The sequence below is a fragment of the Prionailurus viverrinus genome, chromosome B1, assembly GCF_022837055.1.
Source record: "Prionailurus viverrinus isolate Anna chromosome B1, UM_Priviv_1.0, whole genome shotgun sequence".
NCBI classification, from domain to species: domain Eukaryota; kingdom Metazoa; phylum Chordata; class Mammalia; order Carnivora; family Felidae; genus Prionailurus; species Prionailurus viverrinus.
The window spans coordinates 78,325,554-78,346,493 of record NC_062564.1 but is presented as its reverse complement, the minus strand read 5'-3'; the positions used below and the strand labels follow the sequence as shown (position 1 = coordinate 78,346,493).

General features: G+C 36.8%; 1 protein-coding gene across 1 annotated transcript in view; it reads right to left on the bottom strand.

Annotated features, from left to right (window-relative positions):
• IQCM (IQ motif containing M) overlaps nucleotides 1-20,940 on the bottom strand; it is a 616,349-nt gene that overhangs the window by 110,593 nt on the left and 484,816 nt on the right. The window contains 2 exon segments of the mRNA XM_047856690.1: nucleotides 93-158; nucleotides 161-183. Of these exon segments, the coding sequence (XP_047712646.1) occupies nucleotides 93-158; nucleotides 161-183 (89 nt within the window).

The window sequence follows — 20,940 nt, the reverse complement described above, 5'->3', positions numbered from 1 at the left end:
ACAAATATCCCCTCCCCCAAGTTTTAAAAATAATTATTTGTATATGACATTTCTTGGCTCATAGAACTATTAAGTATGTTCAACTCCATTACCTTTCTTTGTATGCTGAATGAACACTGCCTTGTTATCTTCTGCTTCATCATTCCAATTTTTTTTTTCCCTCTGGAGCTATATTAAACAAGCCTTATTGCAAAAAAGAAAAATGAAAAAGAAAAACAAAAGAACTGTCATAAATTTATTCCCTAGACAGTAAACAGAAATACAACATTTGTATAGGGAAATGTCCCTCAAGTTCTGAAAATAAAAGAGTTTTTCATTCATTGTCAAGGATAATGCTCTATGTCTGCTGTAGGCAAATATACTAGCAAATGAGATGTATTTTCTGGACAAGATTTGCAGATGATGCAAAAGTGATATCACAAACACATATCTGTGACTTGAATTGCATTTTTAGCATAATTTTTTTTTATCACAAATGAAGAGGATAAATGTTTAAGTGGGTAAGAGATGATTCTAGAAAGCATGAAAAATGTTTTTTGTTCAGACATGCTATGATGTATAAGAAATGCCAGATTTGATTTATGTTGTCCAGTAAAATAGATTTAGGATCAATAAGGGGCTGTTAGAGAGAGACTGCTTTCAGCTATCTACAAAAATTGTTTTGCATTGACAGCTTCATGAGGGCAGGAATGTCTTTTTTAGCAGTGTATGTTAAGCTTCTAGCAGAATGTCTGGAAAAACAAAATTAACTTATTAATAACAGTTAAATAAACAGAAGTAAGATTTTAGAAGAAGAAGAGAACTTCCCATTCCTCCTTTCTCTCTGCAAAGATATACTCTCATTCAAAGATAGGTCAGGCTTGAAGTTTAGCAGAAAGATGCTTTGTAGGGAATCCCAAGATGACCATAATGGTCTGTACCATACCGTTCAGATTAATGGTTGTCAAATTTTTTCTGTAAAGGTCGGATAGTAAATATTCTAGGTGCTGAAGTCCAGATAGTCTCTTTCACAACTATAAAACTCTGCTGTTACAGTACAAAAGCGGCCATAGACAATAAGCAAATGAACTGGTAGGACTGGATTTGGCTTATAGGCACACACCGTAGTTTGCCAACCTACTATCTAGTTCTGTTATTACTCTCTCCCTACTTCCTTCCTTTAGCGATGCACTTTTTATAATTAAAATTATTTTAGTTTATTGTTTATTGTGCTAATGTATACATTACAAAATATTAAATTTTAACCATTTTTTAAGTGCAACAGTTCAGTGGTGTTAAGTGCATTAACATTTTTGTATGACCACCGCTGCTCTCCATCTCCAGAACTTGTATATCATCCCATACTGAAAATGAATACCTATTAATCAACACTTCCCTTTCTCCTCTTCCCTCCAGCCCCTGTAATGACTGTTCTACTTTCTGTCCTTACTGTGGGTGCTTCATACAAGTAGAATCATACAATATTTGCCCCTTTGTGTCTGGCTTATTTCACTTAGCATAATGTCTTTGAGTTTCATCCATGTTGTAACATATGTCAAAAGTTCATTCCTTTTTTAAGGCTATTTTTTAAATCAGTTTTACATTCACAGTGAAATTCAGAGGGAGGTACAGAAATTTCCCATATACTCCTGCCTGATCATATGCATATCCTCCCCCATTATCAACATCCCCTACCAGAGTGTTACAACTGATGAACCTACATTTCACATATCATAATCACCTGAAGTCCATGCTTTACACTGGAGTTCAGTCTTGGTATTACACATTCAATGTTTCTGATAAATGTCTGGATGACTTGCATCCATCATTTCAGTATTATGTGGAGTCTTTTTAGTATCCTAACAATCCTCTGTGCTGTGCCTTTCCAATCTTCCCTCCCTCATTCCCTGGAAACCACTGAGCTTTTTGCTGTATCAGTTTGGCCTTATCTAGAATGCCATATAGTTGGCATCATACATCATGTAGCCTTTGGAGATGGTCTTCTTTCACTTAGTAATATGCATTCAAGTTTCCTCCATGGCTTGGTAGTTCATTTCATTTTAGTGCTGAATAATACTCTATTGACTGGATATATCACATTTTATTTATGCACTCACCTACTGAAGGGCATCTTGGTTGCTTCCAAGTTTGGGAAATTATAAATAAAGTTTCTATAAACATCTGCATGATGGTTTTTATGTGTACATACATTTTCAACTCCTTTGCCAGGTTGTAGGGTTAGAATGTGTATAGTTTTATAAGAAACTGCCAAAATGTCTTCCAAAGTGTCTGTACCATTTCACATTCCCACCAGGAATAAATTAAAGCTCCTCTTGCTTCATATCCTCACCAACATTTGGTATTGTCAGTGTTTAGATTTGTTTGAGATTATATTCTAATAAGGGTCTGGTGGTATTTCATTGTTGTTTTAGCTTGCATTTACCTGATGGCATGTGATGTGGATCATCATTTCATATGCTTGTTTGACACCTATATTACCTTTGGTAAGGTATCTTTTAAGGCTTTTGGCCCATTTTTTAATCAAGTTGTTCCTTATTGTTGAGTTTTAAGAATTCTTTTTATATTTTGGATAACAGTCTTTTATCAGGTGTATCTTTTGCATGTATTTTCTCCTTGTTTGTGGCCCATCTTTTTGTTCTCTTGACCATGCTTTTTAATACAATTTTATTTAAACATTCCAATTATACCTCAAAGGAACTATAAAAATTTGAGGGAAAAATGCACTTCTGGTTAAGATTGGAGCAGCTCCTCCTGAGTATAGAGTTATCAGTGATAGAAAATAAAAGCTCACAAATGGAAATAGAAGTCACAGGAGTCAATTGAGGCTATAAAGTCCAAGCATCACATTTCCCTAATACCAACTCTGAAGATCTTTTCTTAGGTATTTCAGCACTTTTACACGATTGCAAAAAGTTTATTGGGGTTCTGGTGTCTGGTAAGATGGAATGAGCACATTCTGCCACTGAATGCACAACAAAACATGGACAGAATGCATGAGGAGCTATTTGAGAACACTGAAAAGTAAATAGTAACAGGCAGATGGGGGGGGGGCATAATTCTAAGTGCCACTAAATCACCAGTTATCTTACCATTTTTTGTCTCTGATATCTGCAGAGCTGGTCTCAATGTAGCCTGACACTCAGAAGTTGGCATTCTCACAGAAAGAGTCATTAAGTTATAGCTTGCAAGATGGGAAAGGGATCTTCTAACGGTAAAAGATAGTGGGATAAAAATCTCTGTGCATTGTTGTTTCCTTTTCTCCTTTCTGTCCTCTCCCAGTTCTCAAGCAATCCAGTGCAATTAGTGGTGGCAGTGGAAGCAACAGCAACCATGATGGCTAAGGGAGGCACAATGAGGAAGTAGAAACTTCCTTACAAATCAGAGATTAGACCCCATAAGAGTGGGGCAAGCACTTGTTGCTTTTTTTCTTGCTGCATCTCAGTTCAGGAAATGCTTACAATTGCAGGGAGTACATGACAGAACTGGGAAAATAAAGCCCCAGTTTTCTGGCTGAACTGAAAAGAAGAGCCCCAGAGAGCCCAAAAAGTTCTAGGAAGGTCAAAAAAGAAAAGAGTTGGGAAAGTGACCTGAAAAGGTAGTTCATGAGCTCATGGGAACACTCCCAAGACACACATGTATAGCTTTGACACATAATAACATACCTCCAACTTTGAGAACTGAGCTGCAAGGTAGATCACCACCCAGGATTCAGAATGGCCACAGGTGGGAACACACATAAGACAGATCCATATAATACTGCAAAGTTACTGACAAAGGAAGTGACATTAAGACCACAACTCCCATAAGGCAGAACTTGAAAACTGAAACAAACAAGGTCAGTTGTGTGCTAAAAGGAAGACGTCAACATTCTTCAGAAGACTTGGGCAAGACCCTGAGAACTCTAGCATAATATTCAAAATGTCCAAGATACAATCCAAATTACATGGCATATGAAAGACCAGGAAAGTGTCCCTTTGTGTGAAAATTTCTTTATAAATGCAAATCTCTATTATAAAAGGAAAACTTGAATCCTGTTTTTAAAGTTTTTCCTGCACCTACTGATTCTCAATAGCCATGAGCTCAAAATAATCCATATGCCAAAGAGACATATTTTGGGATGGCAAATTCTGGTACCCTTCAGGAATGATGGTTCTATAAATCTAAACTTGGGTTAAAATTCAGAGAATTGTGCACTCTAAAACAGTGTATTTTTATTATATTTTAACTTGAGCAATAAAAAATGTTAGAAATACAAAAAAAAAAACTCATTGGGGAAAAGTAAACTTAAAATGTGAAAGGAATTTTGAGTTAGATGTTCTTCATTCTAGATCACCATCCAATAAATCACCTTCAAGTAAATTCATTTTTAATTCTTCTGTTCCCAATCTATTAAATGGGAATAATAATATCTGACCAAACTTTCTGGACGGTGTGGTTCTCAATTTTATTGTCTCGGTTTCCCATTTATGTTCTTAAAAAGTATTAAGTATGTTAAGGATTTCATTCATATGGGTTATGTTTAGTATTTACAATATTAGAAATTAAAATGAAGAACAAATGTAAATATTTATTAACCCATTTTAAAATAACAAAACAAACTCATTACAAATTAGCACAAGTAATATTTTTAATAAAAAGTATTTTCCAAATCAAAGAAAATAGTGAGAAGAATAGAATTGTTTTAAGTATTTCTAAATCTCCCAATGTACAGCTTAATGGAAGACAGCTAGATTCTTACTGTAGTTTCTTGTCTCTGGGCCCTCTGGGAACTCATACCATGTTTTGGGAACTACTGCTTTAGAGAATAGGAGAAAGAAATAATCTGAATCTTTATATATACATCATTAATATATTTTAAACTGGTGTGTGTTATAGATTCATAAACAGAGCCGAAAGCTACTTGTTTCTATGTGAATGAGAACACATGAAAATTGCCGTAGCCCAAAAAACTAAAATCTTCTTCTCTGACCCCAAATCCCATATAGTTTCACTATGCCATGTTGCCTCTCGAATGCCTTGCCAGGGACATTCCAAATCCTGCTTACTTTGCCCCCCTCTGTACTATATTGGAAGATATATTAAACACTTCTGGAATCATTAGGTATTTTTACAGTCTAAAAATGCTATTCTTATTTAGTTTGTTGTTTTTCTATTTTCCTCTTGGGTTTTTGTCCTCTAAATTAATACCTTCCCAAATATTGTCTGAATTTTTCTGAATAACAACAGCTGTTCATTCCCAGGTTGGCTATGACCCCAAAGCAGCAATGGCACCAAGCCAATGTTCTCTCCTTGACAGCATCAAGAAAATTAACATTTTCTGGATTCTATTTACTCGTAGATCCTCTTCATATATGAAATCACAGGAAATGTTAGAAGTGTGAAATTAAATGAAAATAGTGCACCTTCTGGACTTTTTGCTTTGGAATATTTAAGAATATTGGAAGGTCCCAAATGTCATTAATAATGAATATATCTGAAAAAAGAATATATCTGAATATATAATATATAACATATAATATATACTATAAAATTAAAGAATTTGAAACGTCCTTGAGAGACTATTTTATTGCACAACCTTTATACAGTAACACACTGATGTGAGAATTGTATGAAACTGCTGCAAATATTTCTCATCAAAGAAAAGGGGAGACTTCACAAATGTCCTCGGTAGCCCATTGTAATAATTTTTGCTATAGAACAAACCACCTCAAAATGTGTTCATTTAGCTTGTGATTTTCTGAGCCAGCAACTTAGGCTAAGCTCAAATGGCTGGTTCTTCTGGGCTCAGCTGGCCTTATGTGTCTACAGTCAGTTGGGTAACTCATTTATTTAAAAAAAAGATTTTTTTAATGTTTACTTTTGAGAGAGAGAGTGAGACAGAGTGTGAGCGGGGGAGGATTAGAGCGGGGAAGGGAGACACAGAATCAGAAACAGGGTCCAGGCTCTGAGCTGTTGGCACAGAGCCCGATGCGGGGCTCGAACTCATGGACCACGAGATCATGACCTGAGCGGAAGTCAGACACCCAACCGACTGAGCCACCCAGGCTCAGTTACCATGGGTAACTCATTTCTGAAACACAAGGTCTCATCCCTTAGCATGTTAGCCCACACACTGGATAGTCAGAATTTTGCAACAAAGCAGATAATCACGATTCTTTTGAAGCCTGGACTTTGAATTTGTACACTTATGCTACATTATGCCACATTCTATTGGCCAGAGCAAGTCACAAGTCCAGCCCAGGTTGAAGGTGTAGGGGAGTGGAATCCATCTCTTGATGGGAAAAAAACTAAGTAACATGGAAAGGGTATGTTTATAGGAAGGAATACAATATAGCCAGTTTTTCAAATAATCTGCCATACCCATTTTATGAGATCCAGAAAGCTACTCCATGTCAATTTTCAGCACAAGAAAATTATAAAGATGTGGAGTCAAAAATGAAAAAAAAAGAATGGGAAAATATCTAAATACACAAGGAGGGACACTTTTGTTGGTGGTGACAGAGAGAGATGGAAAAAGCTGAGCGCTAAGGAAAATAAACAGCATTTTGATCTCCATTGTGTAGTTACATAGAGTGTAAGTAGGAGTAATGGAGAGTGAAATTGAGAAAAAGAAAACTTGGGCAGAATTCTATGCAAGTTCTAAGAGTAAAGATTATTATTCTATAGAATAATCTTGCAGACTAAGCAATGTATTGTGCATTGCATAAACACTCAAAGAAAGCCTATAAAACCACACTTTTTAATTCCATAAGGAAGAAACTTGCTTCATATGCTGTGAAGCTGGCCAGTGTGTTTAACCTTCTCCTATTCTGTACTTACCTGCTGATGTGCCAGTTCTCAGAGTATGTTATCCCTTCCTTCCCCCTCCATTTCACAGTCTTTGGGCAGATCCCAATCAAATCATGCCTGGTATGCATCTCAGCTGGCCATCCTGTTTCTATCATTTCCTCTTCCTACAATAATACTGAGAACTGTATTCCAAAGGTATCATCTTGGAATTGCACTCTCCTGAACAATGTAGTGTTCTGTTTAAAACTACCATTTTCAGGCAATGGACATTAATTCAGCTCTTGTCACGTGCTAGGTGCTGGATAAAAATTAGTTTGTTATATAAAATGTCATCAATGTCTAACTGAATATTTTCTTTTTAACCATTTCAAAGAACTTTCTCATCTGTTACATAACTGAGTCTCTGTGAATTGGCTAAGCAGATGTTTGATACACGTGGAAACTGGGTACTGTAAAATATATGGGAGTGACTAAGGCCATGTAGCCAGTTATGTGTACAATTCCCCAAATTAGCAACAACAACAAAAACACAAAGAACAAAAAATTAAGACTGTGAGGACTGAGGAAGAAATGGAAAGTATATCTTGCACTGTTTGCTCTGTTTGAGCTGGTCAAAATTGGATCTTCTAAATCACTGCTCACTTAAAAAACACTTATGAACATGGACGATCCTCCCACGGAAAATGTGTTGTTCCTTCTGCCAGCTCTCTCCTCTCTTCAAAATGGTCTTCAAAACTCACCTCCACCAAGGAATTTCCTAGAGAATCCTTGGTTATAAAACCATTTTACATTTATAGATTGCATTAAGAAAAAAAAAATACTTGTATAGATTTTATTTGAACCTCACATGGTGGTTCATGTGAATGGATTTTTCTGTTTTTACTTTACTTTTCAGATGAAGGATCTAGGATGACTCTGGGAAGTTAAGGGATTCCTGAGGGTCATAGCAAGTGGAAGAATCAGTATTATCATTAGAGAACCCAGGGAATTTCCTTCTACAGACACTGGCTCTAATTAGTCATTATAGTTTCTCCTTGGGGCCTGTGAATGTTGCTACACATCATTGCATATTCCTTCTGTTTATATACCTTCTATCAGAGCATGTTCTCACACCCCTCATTATGGGATGAATTGTGCCCCATAGGACTCTTCCTATGTCAAAGTCCCAATCTTCAGTACCTCAATGTAACCATATTTGGAGATAAGTTTTTTAAAGAGGTGATTAAGTTAAAATGAGGTCCTTAAAATGGAGCTCTAATCCAATATGACTGATGTCCTTATAGACAGAGGGGGGTTGACACCAGGTATGTGCATGTACAACTGACACAGAGAAAAGGTCGCTATCTTCAGGCCAACAAGAGAGGCCTCAAGAGAAACCCAAACTGCCAACACCTTCATCTTGGATTTCTGGGCTTCAGAACTGTGAAGAAATAAATGTCTGTGTTTAAGACATTTAGTCAATGGTATCTTGTTATGGCAACCTGAACAGACTAATATACCACCTTAAGCCTTATGCTGTGGTCATACTTCCCACTGTTCTTGGAGTGCCTGGGTGGCTCTCCAACTGGCACTCTCCAACTGGCACTCTTAACTGGGTGCCAGTTAAGTGTCCGACTTCAGCTCAGGCCATGATCTCGAGGTTCATGGGTTCCAGACCCGCATCAGGCTCTATGCTGGCAGCTAGGAGCCTGGAGCCTGCTTCAGATTCTGTGTCTCCCTCTCTCTTTGCCCCTCCCCCACGTGCTCTCTCCGTCTGTCTCTCAAAAATAAATAAACATTTAAAAAATTAAAAAAAAAAGAAGAGGACTGTTCTCATTTCATGGTAGATTTTATGTCTAACCATAAAAGTTTCAGGGCTTTCTAGCATCTTCAGAAATCAGAAAGAAAATATATATGCTTTGGCACATTATTATTCCTTCGAGATAAATCCAACAAATGACCTCTGCACTAAAACAACTGTTAGAGGTTTTCAGGTAAGAAAAGGGAAAAAATTAAAAAGTAAATTTGATCAAAAGAGTGTTGTTTTATATGACTTTCCTGTGGCTTAAGGCTCTCAGATCACCAAAGTTAACATTTCAGGTGTCTTTCCAATATTTAAATGCTTATTAGGATCTAGGAAAATGTTGGTGAAGAGGGCTGCATCTGCTGTGACTACAGTAACAAAGTATGTTGCTAAAATAGAATTTGTTCTTCCCATGCATGTGTCTTTTCCCCTTCATCCTGGAAGCACACAGCCCCACCCACAGGTTAGTCTCCAAAATTAAGGACAGGCAGAATGTGCGTGGTGAAATGTTAAGTCATGCCAGGTAAAGTCTCTCCTGTTTTCTACCAATGTCTCTGTTGTTTCCTGATCATGTTCGAAGTGCAGCATTGACTTCTTTTTCCAGCCTTGGAAGGACTTGGTCACTCTCCTAGAATAACGAGTTTTAGAAATACAGGGAATTGATGAGACATGGTGTAATGGTATCAGAGTCCTGGCAAGGGATTATAGGCAAAATAATTCAAACCAATGCCATTCACACCTGCCAGATTTTTGGTCAAGTAATGTGCCAAATATTTGACAGAATAGTGATTAATGAACAAGGAGAATCTTTAGAAAACATGAAAAACTGCTTTATTTTGAGAACTGCTCAGCGCACAGACAAAACATAACTTCATAGATTAGAGCCGCTGTTTAGGAAATAGAAAATCATATTCTACCAATCCTCAGGCAAATGTTAGTAGCACAACAGATAGAAGTACAGGTATATTCTTTTTTAGGAACCTGTAGGATTCTGGGCCTGTCTGGTGGGCTGTGTTTCTGGTCTGATGGGACACCCAATTCTAGGTCTCTTGTCAGGAGAACAGCAAGGAAACAAAAATCACTTCAGAGGATTGGGTCCATATGAGTGCTCTTTGGATCTAACTCTGCAGGAACTGGGCAAAATAAATCCTGCATTGTCTTCTTGCAACAAATTTCTCTCGTGTTACATTGGAATCGAAATGGACTGCTGGAGTAGGAATCAGGACCAGAGACAGCCCTCTCAGGGATTTAGAATCAAATCCCAGATTTCCCCAAGGACCAAACGAGCCTCTAAGGCTGGTGGTGGGTGGAGGTGGGATGGAAGTGAAGGCTATCCTTCAATCTATGCCAAAGCAAGAAAGAGATCCTTAATCAAGAATTCTTCCTACAAATATCTATTAATTTACTTTTTTATGTTGCATCACTACCAAACCCCAGAATGGCTAAACATTTGTCAGCTGAATTCACTTCTTTGCCCTTCATGGTTATCTTGTGGAAGGTAACAGATAAGAAGGCATAGCACACCTTCCATCTGAAATCTAACATTCTTTCCGCTCTCTGTGCCTCATCAATATGGAGAAGACCATGGTGTCAGAGGGAGGATTATGATCTGAAGGGGAGGAAAATATGGAGCTTGCCCTGTCTGCCTTAAAGCTTCAAAGTGCATATAAATAATTCAAAATGTAGATTATTAACTTGTTCATAAAGTTAACTTCTGCTAGAAATCCAGTATGCCAGTACAAATGAAAGAACTTTTTCTCAAAGAGAATCAGGAAACATGGAAAACAGAGAGTTCTATTTTCAGATTGATTTTTAGAAAAAAAAAAACCTTTTACATCTTTGTAGTTATTTTTTACTATGAAAGTAATGCATGCTCCCTATCTAAAACAAAATTTGAGACAATACAGAAGAATATATAGTAGAACATGTGATATTCTCATTTCCCTCTGCTCTCTTCTTCTTTGAATTGAATTCTCTAGGGATAAGAACTTTAAAACAATCTGATGTGTAGCTTTATGCAAATGTCTGTGGATTTACAAATACACATCCCAAAACCAACAGAATTGCAGGAGTTATACAACAGAGACTATCCCATCATACTTTCACTTAGTAATTCACCGTGGGCCTTTTTTTTTTAACATTTACATATTTTTGAGAGAGAGAGAGAGATAGAGAGCATGAGTGGAGGAGGGGCAGAGAGAGAAGGGGACATAGAATCTCAAGTAGGCTCCAGGCTCCAAGCTGCCAGCACAGAGCCTGACACAGGGCTCAAACTCATGGAGAGATCATGACCTGAGCTGAAGTCAGCTGCTTAACTTACTGAGCCACCCAGGCACCCCCACTGTGGACTTTTTCTAAAATAATATGTAGATCTACTTCATTATTTTTAACCACTGCATAATATTCTAGTACATGCATTATAGCAAAACTTATCTAACCAATCCCTAAAGATGAAAATTTAGGTTTTTCCATATTTATTTAAAAGAACATAAACACTATGCCTGTACATGCAAGCATGCATTATACACTGTCTTCTCTTACAGCACTTATTCCTAACATTGCAATTCATAGTCAAAAGGGTACTAGCAAGTAAAATATTGACAAGGGACACCTGAGTGGCTCAGTTGGTTGAGTGACTGACTCTTGATATTGGCTCAGGTCCTGATCCCAGAGTCATGGGATTGGGCCCCATGCTGAGCATGGAGCCTGCTTAAGATTCTCTATCTCCTCTTGTCCCTCTCCCCCAGTCGCACTCTCTCTCTCTCTCAAATAAAAATAATAATATAATAAAATATTGACATAGTTGACAAATTGCTCCAAAAAGTATGTCCTAAACTCATTTATGATCCTAACAGTACTGTATGAGTGCCAATGTCTTGGGGTGCCTGGGTGGCTCAGTTGGTTGAACATCCTCCTCTTGATACTGGCTCAGGTCATGATCCCAGGGTTATGGGATGAAGTCCTGCTTGGGTTCTGCCTCAGCCCTCTCTCAGCCTCCACACTAAGCATGGAGCCTGCCTGGGATTCTCTCTCTCTCTTCCTCTGCCCCTTTTCCCTGGTTGCGCTCCCTCCACGCCCCCCACTCTTTCTCTCAAATAAGAAAAAATAAAAATACATACATATATATATATATATATATATATATATATATTTTTTTTTTTTTTTTTTTTTAAAGAGTGCCCTATGCCTTCATTCTCACCCAGACTGGATAGTAGCAGTCATTTGTCTTTTGCCAATCAGATAGGCAAAGTTACATCTCTTGGTCATTTTCATTTTTGTTTGTTCAGTGAAATGGAACATATTTGATATTGTGCAATTTATATCTCTTGTGAGCTGCCTGTGCATACCCTTTGCCCATTTAAAACAATGTTTTCTTCTTATCATACTGATATGTAAGACTGAGCTCCTTATATTCGACTGTGCTATATGCTGTGAATATATTTTGTTAATATCTTGGGAATGTTTGTTCATGTAGAAGTTTTAGATTAGGATGTATTAAATTTGAATCAGTTCCTTTCCTTATGGCTTCTAGATTTTGTGTCAGTCCTGAGAAATTCCTCCAAGATTTCCATAATATTCAATTGCATCTCATCCCAATACTTGTATGACTGCATTTTTAAAAAGACATTTAAACCTATACCTCATCTGGAATTCATTCTGGTGTTAAATTTGAGGTAGGGATCCAATTTAATTGTTTTAGCTACTGTTAAAATCATCAGTGATTGAATAATTATTTCCCAGTGATCTGTAATGACGTCTTTCTCACACAGTGAATTCAAATAAAGGTTTTAACCTATTTATTCATTAATCTGCACCATTGGATTATCTATTCTTTTACTGGTACCACAGTATTTTAATTATTGTAGCTTTATAAAAGCCTTAAAATCTGATATGAATATTCCTCCCTCCTGATTATTCTGTCTTTCTAGAATTTCTCATCTTAGTCTAAGATATTTATATCTCTAGCTGAAATTTAAGAAGTTTAAAGAAAGCTGTTATGATTCACATTAGGATTTCATTTACTTTATACATTAATTTAAAAAGCATTTATATCATTACAGTAAACTTTTCTATGCAAGAATAAAGATTGTCTCTCCTTTTAAAAGGCAATATTTTTCATACTAGTAGCTTGTCATTTTTCAAAGAGGTGCTATGTACTTTTTTCTATATTTCTAGGGTGGTTTTTTTTTTTGTTACTTCTTTAACTGGAATATGTTTATTCAATCATCTTTGATACCTGCTTTTGACGTTTGTAAGGTAATTTTTTTTTAATGTTTATTTATTTTTGAGAGAGAGAGAGAGAGCATGAGTGGGGGAGAGACAGAGAGAAAGGGGGACAGAGGATCCAAAGCTGTGGGACTTGAACACATGAACTTGTGAGATCATGACCTGAGCCAAAGTCAGACACTTAACCAGCTGAGCCACCCAGGCACCCAAGTAATTTTCAACTAGTTCCCAACTAAATTTTAAAAATGCAGTCGATACTGTTTTTCCCCTCAAGGCATGCAGTCTTAATATAATTTGCACATAATCCACCCTACTTGAATATAAACTCCAAGAGTGTAGCCCATCCATCTTTACATGGCAGTATATCCTAATAGCCATGTTATATGACTGACACCTACTAGGCTTTCAATCAATATTTGTGGAATAAAATGGATGAAATAATGTTTTCCCCTTTGTAGCAATGTTTCACATGTTTCTTCATTAATCTTAAACACTACCAATTATAGTGGGTATCACTGTTATATTTCTGACTTTAATTGTAATACTTCAACTGCTTCGTTCTTTACCATGACACTTTTAGTTGGCACACATATTTTTTTCATGTGAAGGAAATTTCTGTTGATTCCTATTTCTCTAAGAGTTTTTCTTCTTGAATCAGGAATGGGTAATGAAATTTTCAAATGTCATATCAGCATATGTTGAAACCATCATTTGTTTTTTTCCTCCTTTGACTTATTAATGTGCTGAATATTAGTAATGCATTTTTAAATATTGAATCAGTTTGGATTTCTGGATTTAATCCCAATTGGCCATGGTGAATTATTCTTTTAATGTACTGCTGGATTCTATTTGCTAATATTTTATTTAGCAATTGCATCAATATTTCTAAGTAAGATTGGTTTTTAGTTTTCTTTTTGTACTTTATTTTAAAATATCAGCATTATAGGCTTAGAATAGAAATAGAAAAGAAGTTTACCTTCATTGTGTTATAGAAGATTTTAAATAGCAGGCAATTATTTCTGACTTTTGAGGTCTCCTTCCCCTAATTCTACTAGTCTGAAGAAAAGTTAATCTTGATCCCTCTAGGGGAAATCATCCCTTTCCAAGTTTGAGATATTGTTCTGATATCTGGCCCTTTCAGATCTTTTTGTAGATTCTGCTTTCCTTCACCAGAGAGCTTTTAGAATTACTATGTGTGTGTCCTACATATGTATGTACTTGAGTACTTGAAAGCATTTTCCTTCCTTGTTTAGACCAAACTTGAATTTCATCACGTGGTTCTCCTTTTTGTGTGTCACATGTTTATTTTCATCACTCTTATTTGTATAAACATGTGCTGCATATTACAAAAGATATTGAGGGGCACCTGGGTGGCTCAGTCAGTTGAGCATCTGACTCTTGATTTCAGCTCAGGTTATATCTCACAATTCGGTTAATGACATTGAGCCCCAAATAGGGCTCTGTGCTAACAGCGTGGAAACTGCTTGGGGTCTCTCTCTCTCCTTCTCTCTGCCTTTCCCCCACACTCTCTCTCTCTCTCTCTTTCTTTCCTTCTCTCTCTCTAAAAAATAAACATGAAAAAAATAAAAATAAAAAGATGTTTAAAGATATTGATTGGGATGCCTGGCTGGCTCAGTCAGTTAAGCATCCCACTCTTAATTTCGGCTCACGTCATGATCTCACCATTCGTGGGATTGAGCCCTGCATCGGCCTGTGAGTGCTGACAGCCTGGGATCTGTTTGGGATTCTCTCCCTCTCTCTGCCTCTCCTCCACTTGCATATGCACAAGCATGCGCTCGCTCTCTCTCTCTCTCTCAAAATAAATAAATAAACTTTGTTTAAAAAAATAAAGGGGGTGCTAGGGTGGCTCTGTCACTTAAGCATCTGTCATGATCTCAGGTCAAGCTTGGGTCATGATCTCATGGTTGGTGGGTTCAAGCCGGATCAGGCTCTGCGCTGACAGCTCAGAGCCCGGAGCCTGCTTTGGATTCTGTGTTTCCCTCTCTCTCTGTGCCTCCCCTGCTCACACTGTCTCTCTCTCAAAAATAAAATAAAATAAACAGTTAAAATATATATATAAACATAAAGATTGATTAAACACTATGCTTTTGCTATAATTAAACATTTAAAGAGCAGTGCCTGGGTGGCTCTGTTGGTTAAACATCTGACTCTCAGTTTCAGCTCAAGTCACAATCTCACAGTTCATGAGTTTGAGCCCCACATCTGACTCCATGCTGACAGTGTGGAGCCTGCTTGGGATTTTCTCTCTCCCTCTCTCTCTGCCCCTTCCCTGCTCACCCTCTCTGTCTCTCTCTCTCAAAAATAAATTAATTAATTAAAGAAAAACATTTAAAGATATATCCTTTGGAGAATATTATCATTCAACCTTAGTACTTTTATTGTAATAATTTTGAAGCACTATTGGTTATCATTTGAGAGAAACTGCGACATAAACCAGAGTTGGGTGATCAAAAGATGCAAGTATTAGGTTGCCCAAAATCTTGACATTGTGGCAATGTCCAGAGACACTGTAAATAGACTAGACTGTTTAAATTTATGGTTTGGGACAAACTTTTCCTGATAGTGCACCAACAGATAGGGTGATGCTGGTTTCTGATGTTTCATTATGCCAGAATACTACTGTGTTATTAAGTATCAAAATAATAGTCTTTTTGTTGCTGTAATACTATTTTGATACTTTTTTTACAAATATGAAATCTAGATCATTTCTGCTTTAAAATGCCTCTAGAGATTTATATGTTACATTAAGTTTTCAACTGGAAACGAAAATATATTCCTCCAAAAACATTCTTCACTGTGTAAAACACCTCCTAGTGCATATTACTGTTTTTATTCCAAGTATTTGTATTAGCAGGGAGGTTGAGCATATTGTATTTATTTTATATATATATATATATATATATATATATATATATATATATATATATATTGTGGAGCCAGTTTGTATTTCTACATTTAGAAGATCCTCAAGGGCTTTAAGGAAGGTGGGAGAAGCCCATGGAAGGATAACTGGGGAGGACAGTGCAAGAAGGGATAACAGCAGGGATCCAAGGCCCAAATCAAGCCCTTCCTCTGATGTTTAACCATCTCTTTCCCCTAGAACTGGATTCCTTCTGCTACTCTCATTTTTTCCCTTAGGACCAGATCTAATCTCTAGGTCTTTATCTTCCAATGATAATTTATGTTAACCAGGGACTTCTTTTTAGTTATCCAGTTGAGTTACACTCAAGCATGAAAGACAGAAGAAATTTAGTCCTGAACCCTGAGCTTGTCTTAGGGGAAATTGTTTCTAAGAAAAAAGTACAGAAGACTATCACAATGTAATCTCATTTTTTAAAGTAACTATGCAAAGAGTTATATATTTTGTTCTCATATTAAAATCACTAAACACATTGATGGACAAGGCCAAATATTGACCTTTTCATTTCTCTTTCTTAAGTTCTCCAAACAGTATGTTTTAGTGGGTAAAACCCTGAAGTAATTACAGTGAGTCTGGGAGCACTTTAGGAGGGTCTAAAATATTGTAGACAAATGTAAGCACAAAGAAAAAGCAAGGGCCACAATACGAATATCAGATAAATTTACTTAGCAAAAGAAACATATATCTCTCCTGCAACTTTTTGCCATAGTTGGTATAACTGTTGTGTGACTTTAATAAATCCTCAAATGTAAATAAACAAACTAAAGCAGAAGAACAGGACATTTTAAGTTCTGAGTGTTAGCAGAACCAGGGACCATGGTAGGAAAAAAAAGAAGGAAGAAGGGGAGATTGAAATGATCTGAATGAGAGACAGCAACATCAGTGGACTGAAGTTTCACTAGTCTGGTGACCAGTTTGGGTGGTATATTGACAGCTCCCAGGATTCTTGCTGCATTTTGTTTGGAGAAGAATGCAACTGTTTGCTCGTGTGTGTAATGAATGAGGATAAGTTGACCTGAGAATGGAAGGTAAAAGCTAGGAGACAGTAATATGGAAATGTTGGCTGGAGTGGAGGGGTAATGGTTTGGAAGCGGCAAAGAGGGGAACTAAGAAATGAACCCCACCATTTGTGACCAAAAGATATGGGAGAGAGAGGATAAAGTGCTACCACCTGAGATGCCACCTGCTGAAGCCAGGTTCTCAGGGTCAAGGCAGGTTTTAGTGAAGCCTAAGGAGCAGGAAGCAAACAGAGAAATGATTGAGCTATGAAGAAAAACTGATAACTTTGGGAGGACAGTTCCAAAAGACACAGAGACTTGGAGAGAAGTGGGACTTGGGGGGGGGGGGGGATGGGTGAAACAGGTGATGGGGATTGAGGAGGGCACTTGATGTGATGAGCGCAGGGTGTTGTATGGAAGTGTTGAATCACCAAATTCTACACCTGAAACTGTGATAGCTAGCTGGAATTTAAATAAAAACTTAAAACTAAAAAACTAAATGTTTTGGACTCAGTCCAATTCATAGAAAAATACTGAATAGCTAATATGGAGGGGTAGCCTTATGGGAAACAGAGGGTAACAGTTAATATCATAGGAGTCAACTGACAAAACATAGGAAGCATGATCAATTTAGCCTCATTTTCAGGAGGGTGGAAATTGTGCCTGATGCCCAGATGCCTTGGCATTTAAAATACTCAAGTGTCTTCCATATACAAAATCAGTATTCAATATTAGTGACTTAAAACCATAATCATATAGAAAGTTAAACATAATTTCAATGAGTTCCCTTTTACCTATGATTAACCCATTTGGTTTATAATAGGAATTGTGATATCATAGAAAGATATGTGGTCTCTGTCCCCAGTTCCTTTGTTCTAAGCTCCTAAAAACCTTGGAATTTTCTGAGTGATAAGAATAACAGAATTGTCTTATGCTCTAATGAGGCTACCTTTGGCAGGGCCCTGGACAGCTTCAGGATGGGTGCTAGTTACCAACCAGAAAGATCGATCCTTGATTAAAAGCTTGGAACATGCCACCCTATCCCCCAGCCTCCAGGAACAGGAGAGGGACTAGAGATTAAGTTAATCATCAAGGGCCAAGGATTTCATCAATTATGCCTACCTCATGAAACCTCCATAAAAACCCTGATGTGACAGAGTTCACAGGGCTTTTAGGTTGGTTAATGCATCCAGGTGCAGGACAGGCAGTACATCCCAGTTCCACAAGGTCCACTGCTCTAGACCCTTCCAGACATCACCCTTTGTACCTCTTCCTCTGGTTTATTTGTATTCTTTATAATAAACTGGTAAATGTAAGCAAAGTGCCTTCCTGAGTTCTGTGAGCTGTTTTGGCAAGTTATTGAAGAGCCTCATGGGAACCCCTGAATTGTAGCCAGTCTGGCCAGAAGTACAGGTGGCCCAAGACTTGTGACTGACATCTGAAGTAGGGGTAGTTCTTGATGGACTGAGCCCTTAGGATATGAGGTCTAATTCCAGATAATTAGTGTCAGAATTGCATTGACTTGTTAGACACCTAGTTGGTGTTAGAGAGTTAGAGACGTAGGTTGAGAAAACATCATAGATTTGATGTCAGGAGGAAAAAACATCTCTCAGGTACTCTTTTATTATTAGCCTTATTAGCCTAAGCTACACAGAACGAAGTAAAATTGAATAGAATGCAAACTCTACTGAGATGAACTCTCTAGTACCCCCTACACTGAAATTTAGTCATAGACTGTAATTCCAAAGTCAAATAGCAATAACTGTGAGCATAACTGAAATTTAAATTTATGAGTGCCTAGTGTTTTCTAAGAAACTACAATCTTCCCTCCTCTGTATCTTCCATATAGTTTTGTTCCTATTCCCAAGATTAGACTATAATTATTTAATCTAGCTTGTAAACTTCAGGATCATTCTGAGATCAAGCTTGTAAAGGATGCTTCTATTGAAATGAATACCATTTCTAGGCTGTGCTGAATACTCCAAAATATTATGTAAGGAAAGATGTTCAGGATACGTGGCGACCATGTGAGCCCCACATGAAATAAATTTGTCATTGATTTTTACTGCAATTATTGTATGAATTTCAACTGATCAACCAGGATAGCTGTTTGAGACCTTGAACTCCCTTCTGATATGAAATTTAAATGAATAAATCACCTCTTCCTATTCAAAAAGTATGACAATACAGAAATTGAAGTACTTTTACCTACAGAATTTCTCTTTGTAGATTATACTATCACTTTTCATTGACACATACATATGCTAGAGAGGTAAATAAATATCTCATCTTTGTTCTGTCTCAACTCAAATTAATATTCTGAACTAAGCACGATTCTCAGACACTTTATAGTAAAGAATTCTGAAATATTCATTGATTCTTCTATATCCCTTGAAAGCAAAAAGCGTGATAGTTTTAGTCTTCATTGTTTATGTGAGATAATAGTTTCCTCAATCACTTTCCTATGGAGTAAATTTGTACTATAGGGGAAAATTTTAAACTCGGTGTCTTCCCATTAACAATGAATTTTTTAAATACAGCACATAAATGCCAATGTGAATCTTTTATGTTTAATAGATGATTTTAGAGGACATTTAAAAAATTATATTGTAATCTTATCTAATCAATGTGCTAACAAAAGTTCCTTATGGTAAGTTAAGGATATATTTGAAGATAGAAATCTTTAGCATGTTTATATTTAAATTATCAAAAATGTTTCTACTCATGTTACTAACCAATAACATACACTGAATTATCTGAGCATTGTTAAGAATTAGTGGATGTATCCTAGAGGAAAAAAAATATTCTCATTAATGATGGTTTTATACTGAAGAAAGAGAGCTGAGGTACTTGATATAACTTTCTTAAAGAATTGTAAGATGCCTCTCCAATCTCTGTCACCTATTTCTCCTCCCCTATTCTATACTGAATTTCAATGTGTAACATATGCACTTTAAACACGATGCCAGAGATATGTAAATATGTGAAAAAGAGAACAGGTGTTGGTGTTAAAATTAGAAAAAGAAAATTGAAAAAAGAAGAGTTTATCACATCTCAATTTATATTTGCATAAAAACACAATGACATTTATCTTTTGTTTGAGGTGGAAGTGTCATATGGAAATTTGACCTGTGACTGCATTGCTCACACCTGTATGAATTAGTAGAATTTAAAACTTTAATGTACATCAGTGGACATATATCAGTTTTACTGTGAAAAAAGAAAAGGTGTTTTGAAAGGCACATACTAAAAAAAAGAACAACAACAGAAAAGAAAAAGCTAACATCGCAGCACTACTTAAAACAGTAATTATCTCTCATTAGTAATTGACATTATATTACATCAGGAAGTGATTTAAACTGTCTGAAGTTCTCTGAAAATATTAACTTACTAAATTCAAGGTAATGCACAAATTGTTGGATATATGTCCAGGTACTTTTGGAGGGCAGGAGAACTCTGAATGTAACAAATAAAAGTGTAATCATGGTAACATAAAACGTTACAGGTTACAGGAATTTAAAATCAAACACAATTAAAAAAAAAAAACAACACCATGTGCCAGAGGGGGAGAGGGGCGGGGGGGGGGGGGGGAGAAGCTTAAGGAGGCTCCATGCCCAGTGCAGAGCTTGAAGTGGGACTTAATCTCATGACCCTGGGATCATGACCTGAGCTAAAATCAAGAGTCAGACACTCAAGTGACTGAGCTACCCAGGCCCCCCAAAAATCAAATACAAATTTAAAATCAAACTAAATTTTTCTTAAAAACACCACAATGTGAAACCTTTTAATTTTTTGTCAGTTGACACTTACTTTTTCATATAAAATCATTTTCTCTATTCAGTATCTTACTCTAAGCAGCTTAAGATACAAGGGTTCAGTTTTTTTTTTTAAGTTTACTTATTTATTTTGAGAGAGAGAGAGACAGAGAGAGCGAACAGAGGAGTGGCAAAGAGGAAGAGAGAGAGAATCCCAAGCAAGCTCTGTGCTGTCAGCACAGAGCCTGATGCAGGGCTAGAATTCATGAACTATGACCTGAACCAAAACCAAGAGTCAGACACTTAACCAACTGAGCCACCCCGGCGCCCCAAGAGGATCTCATTTTTAAATGCCCCATGTGGACCCTACAGAAATTCTACACTTTCATTAGTTTGCATGAAGAAAATTAAAATAATAATTTTGATATACAAAGGATACTATTTTGT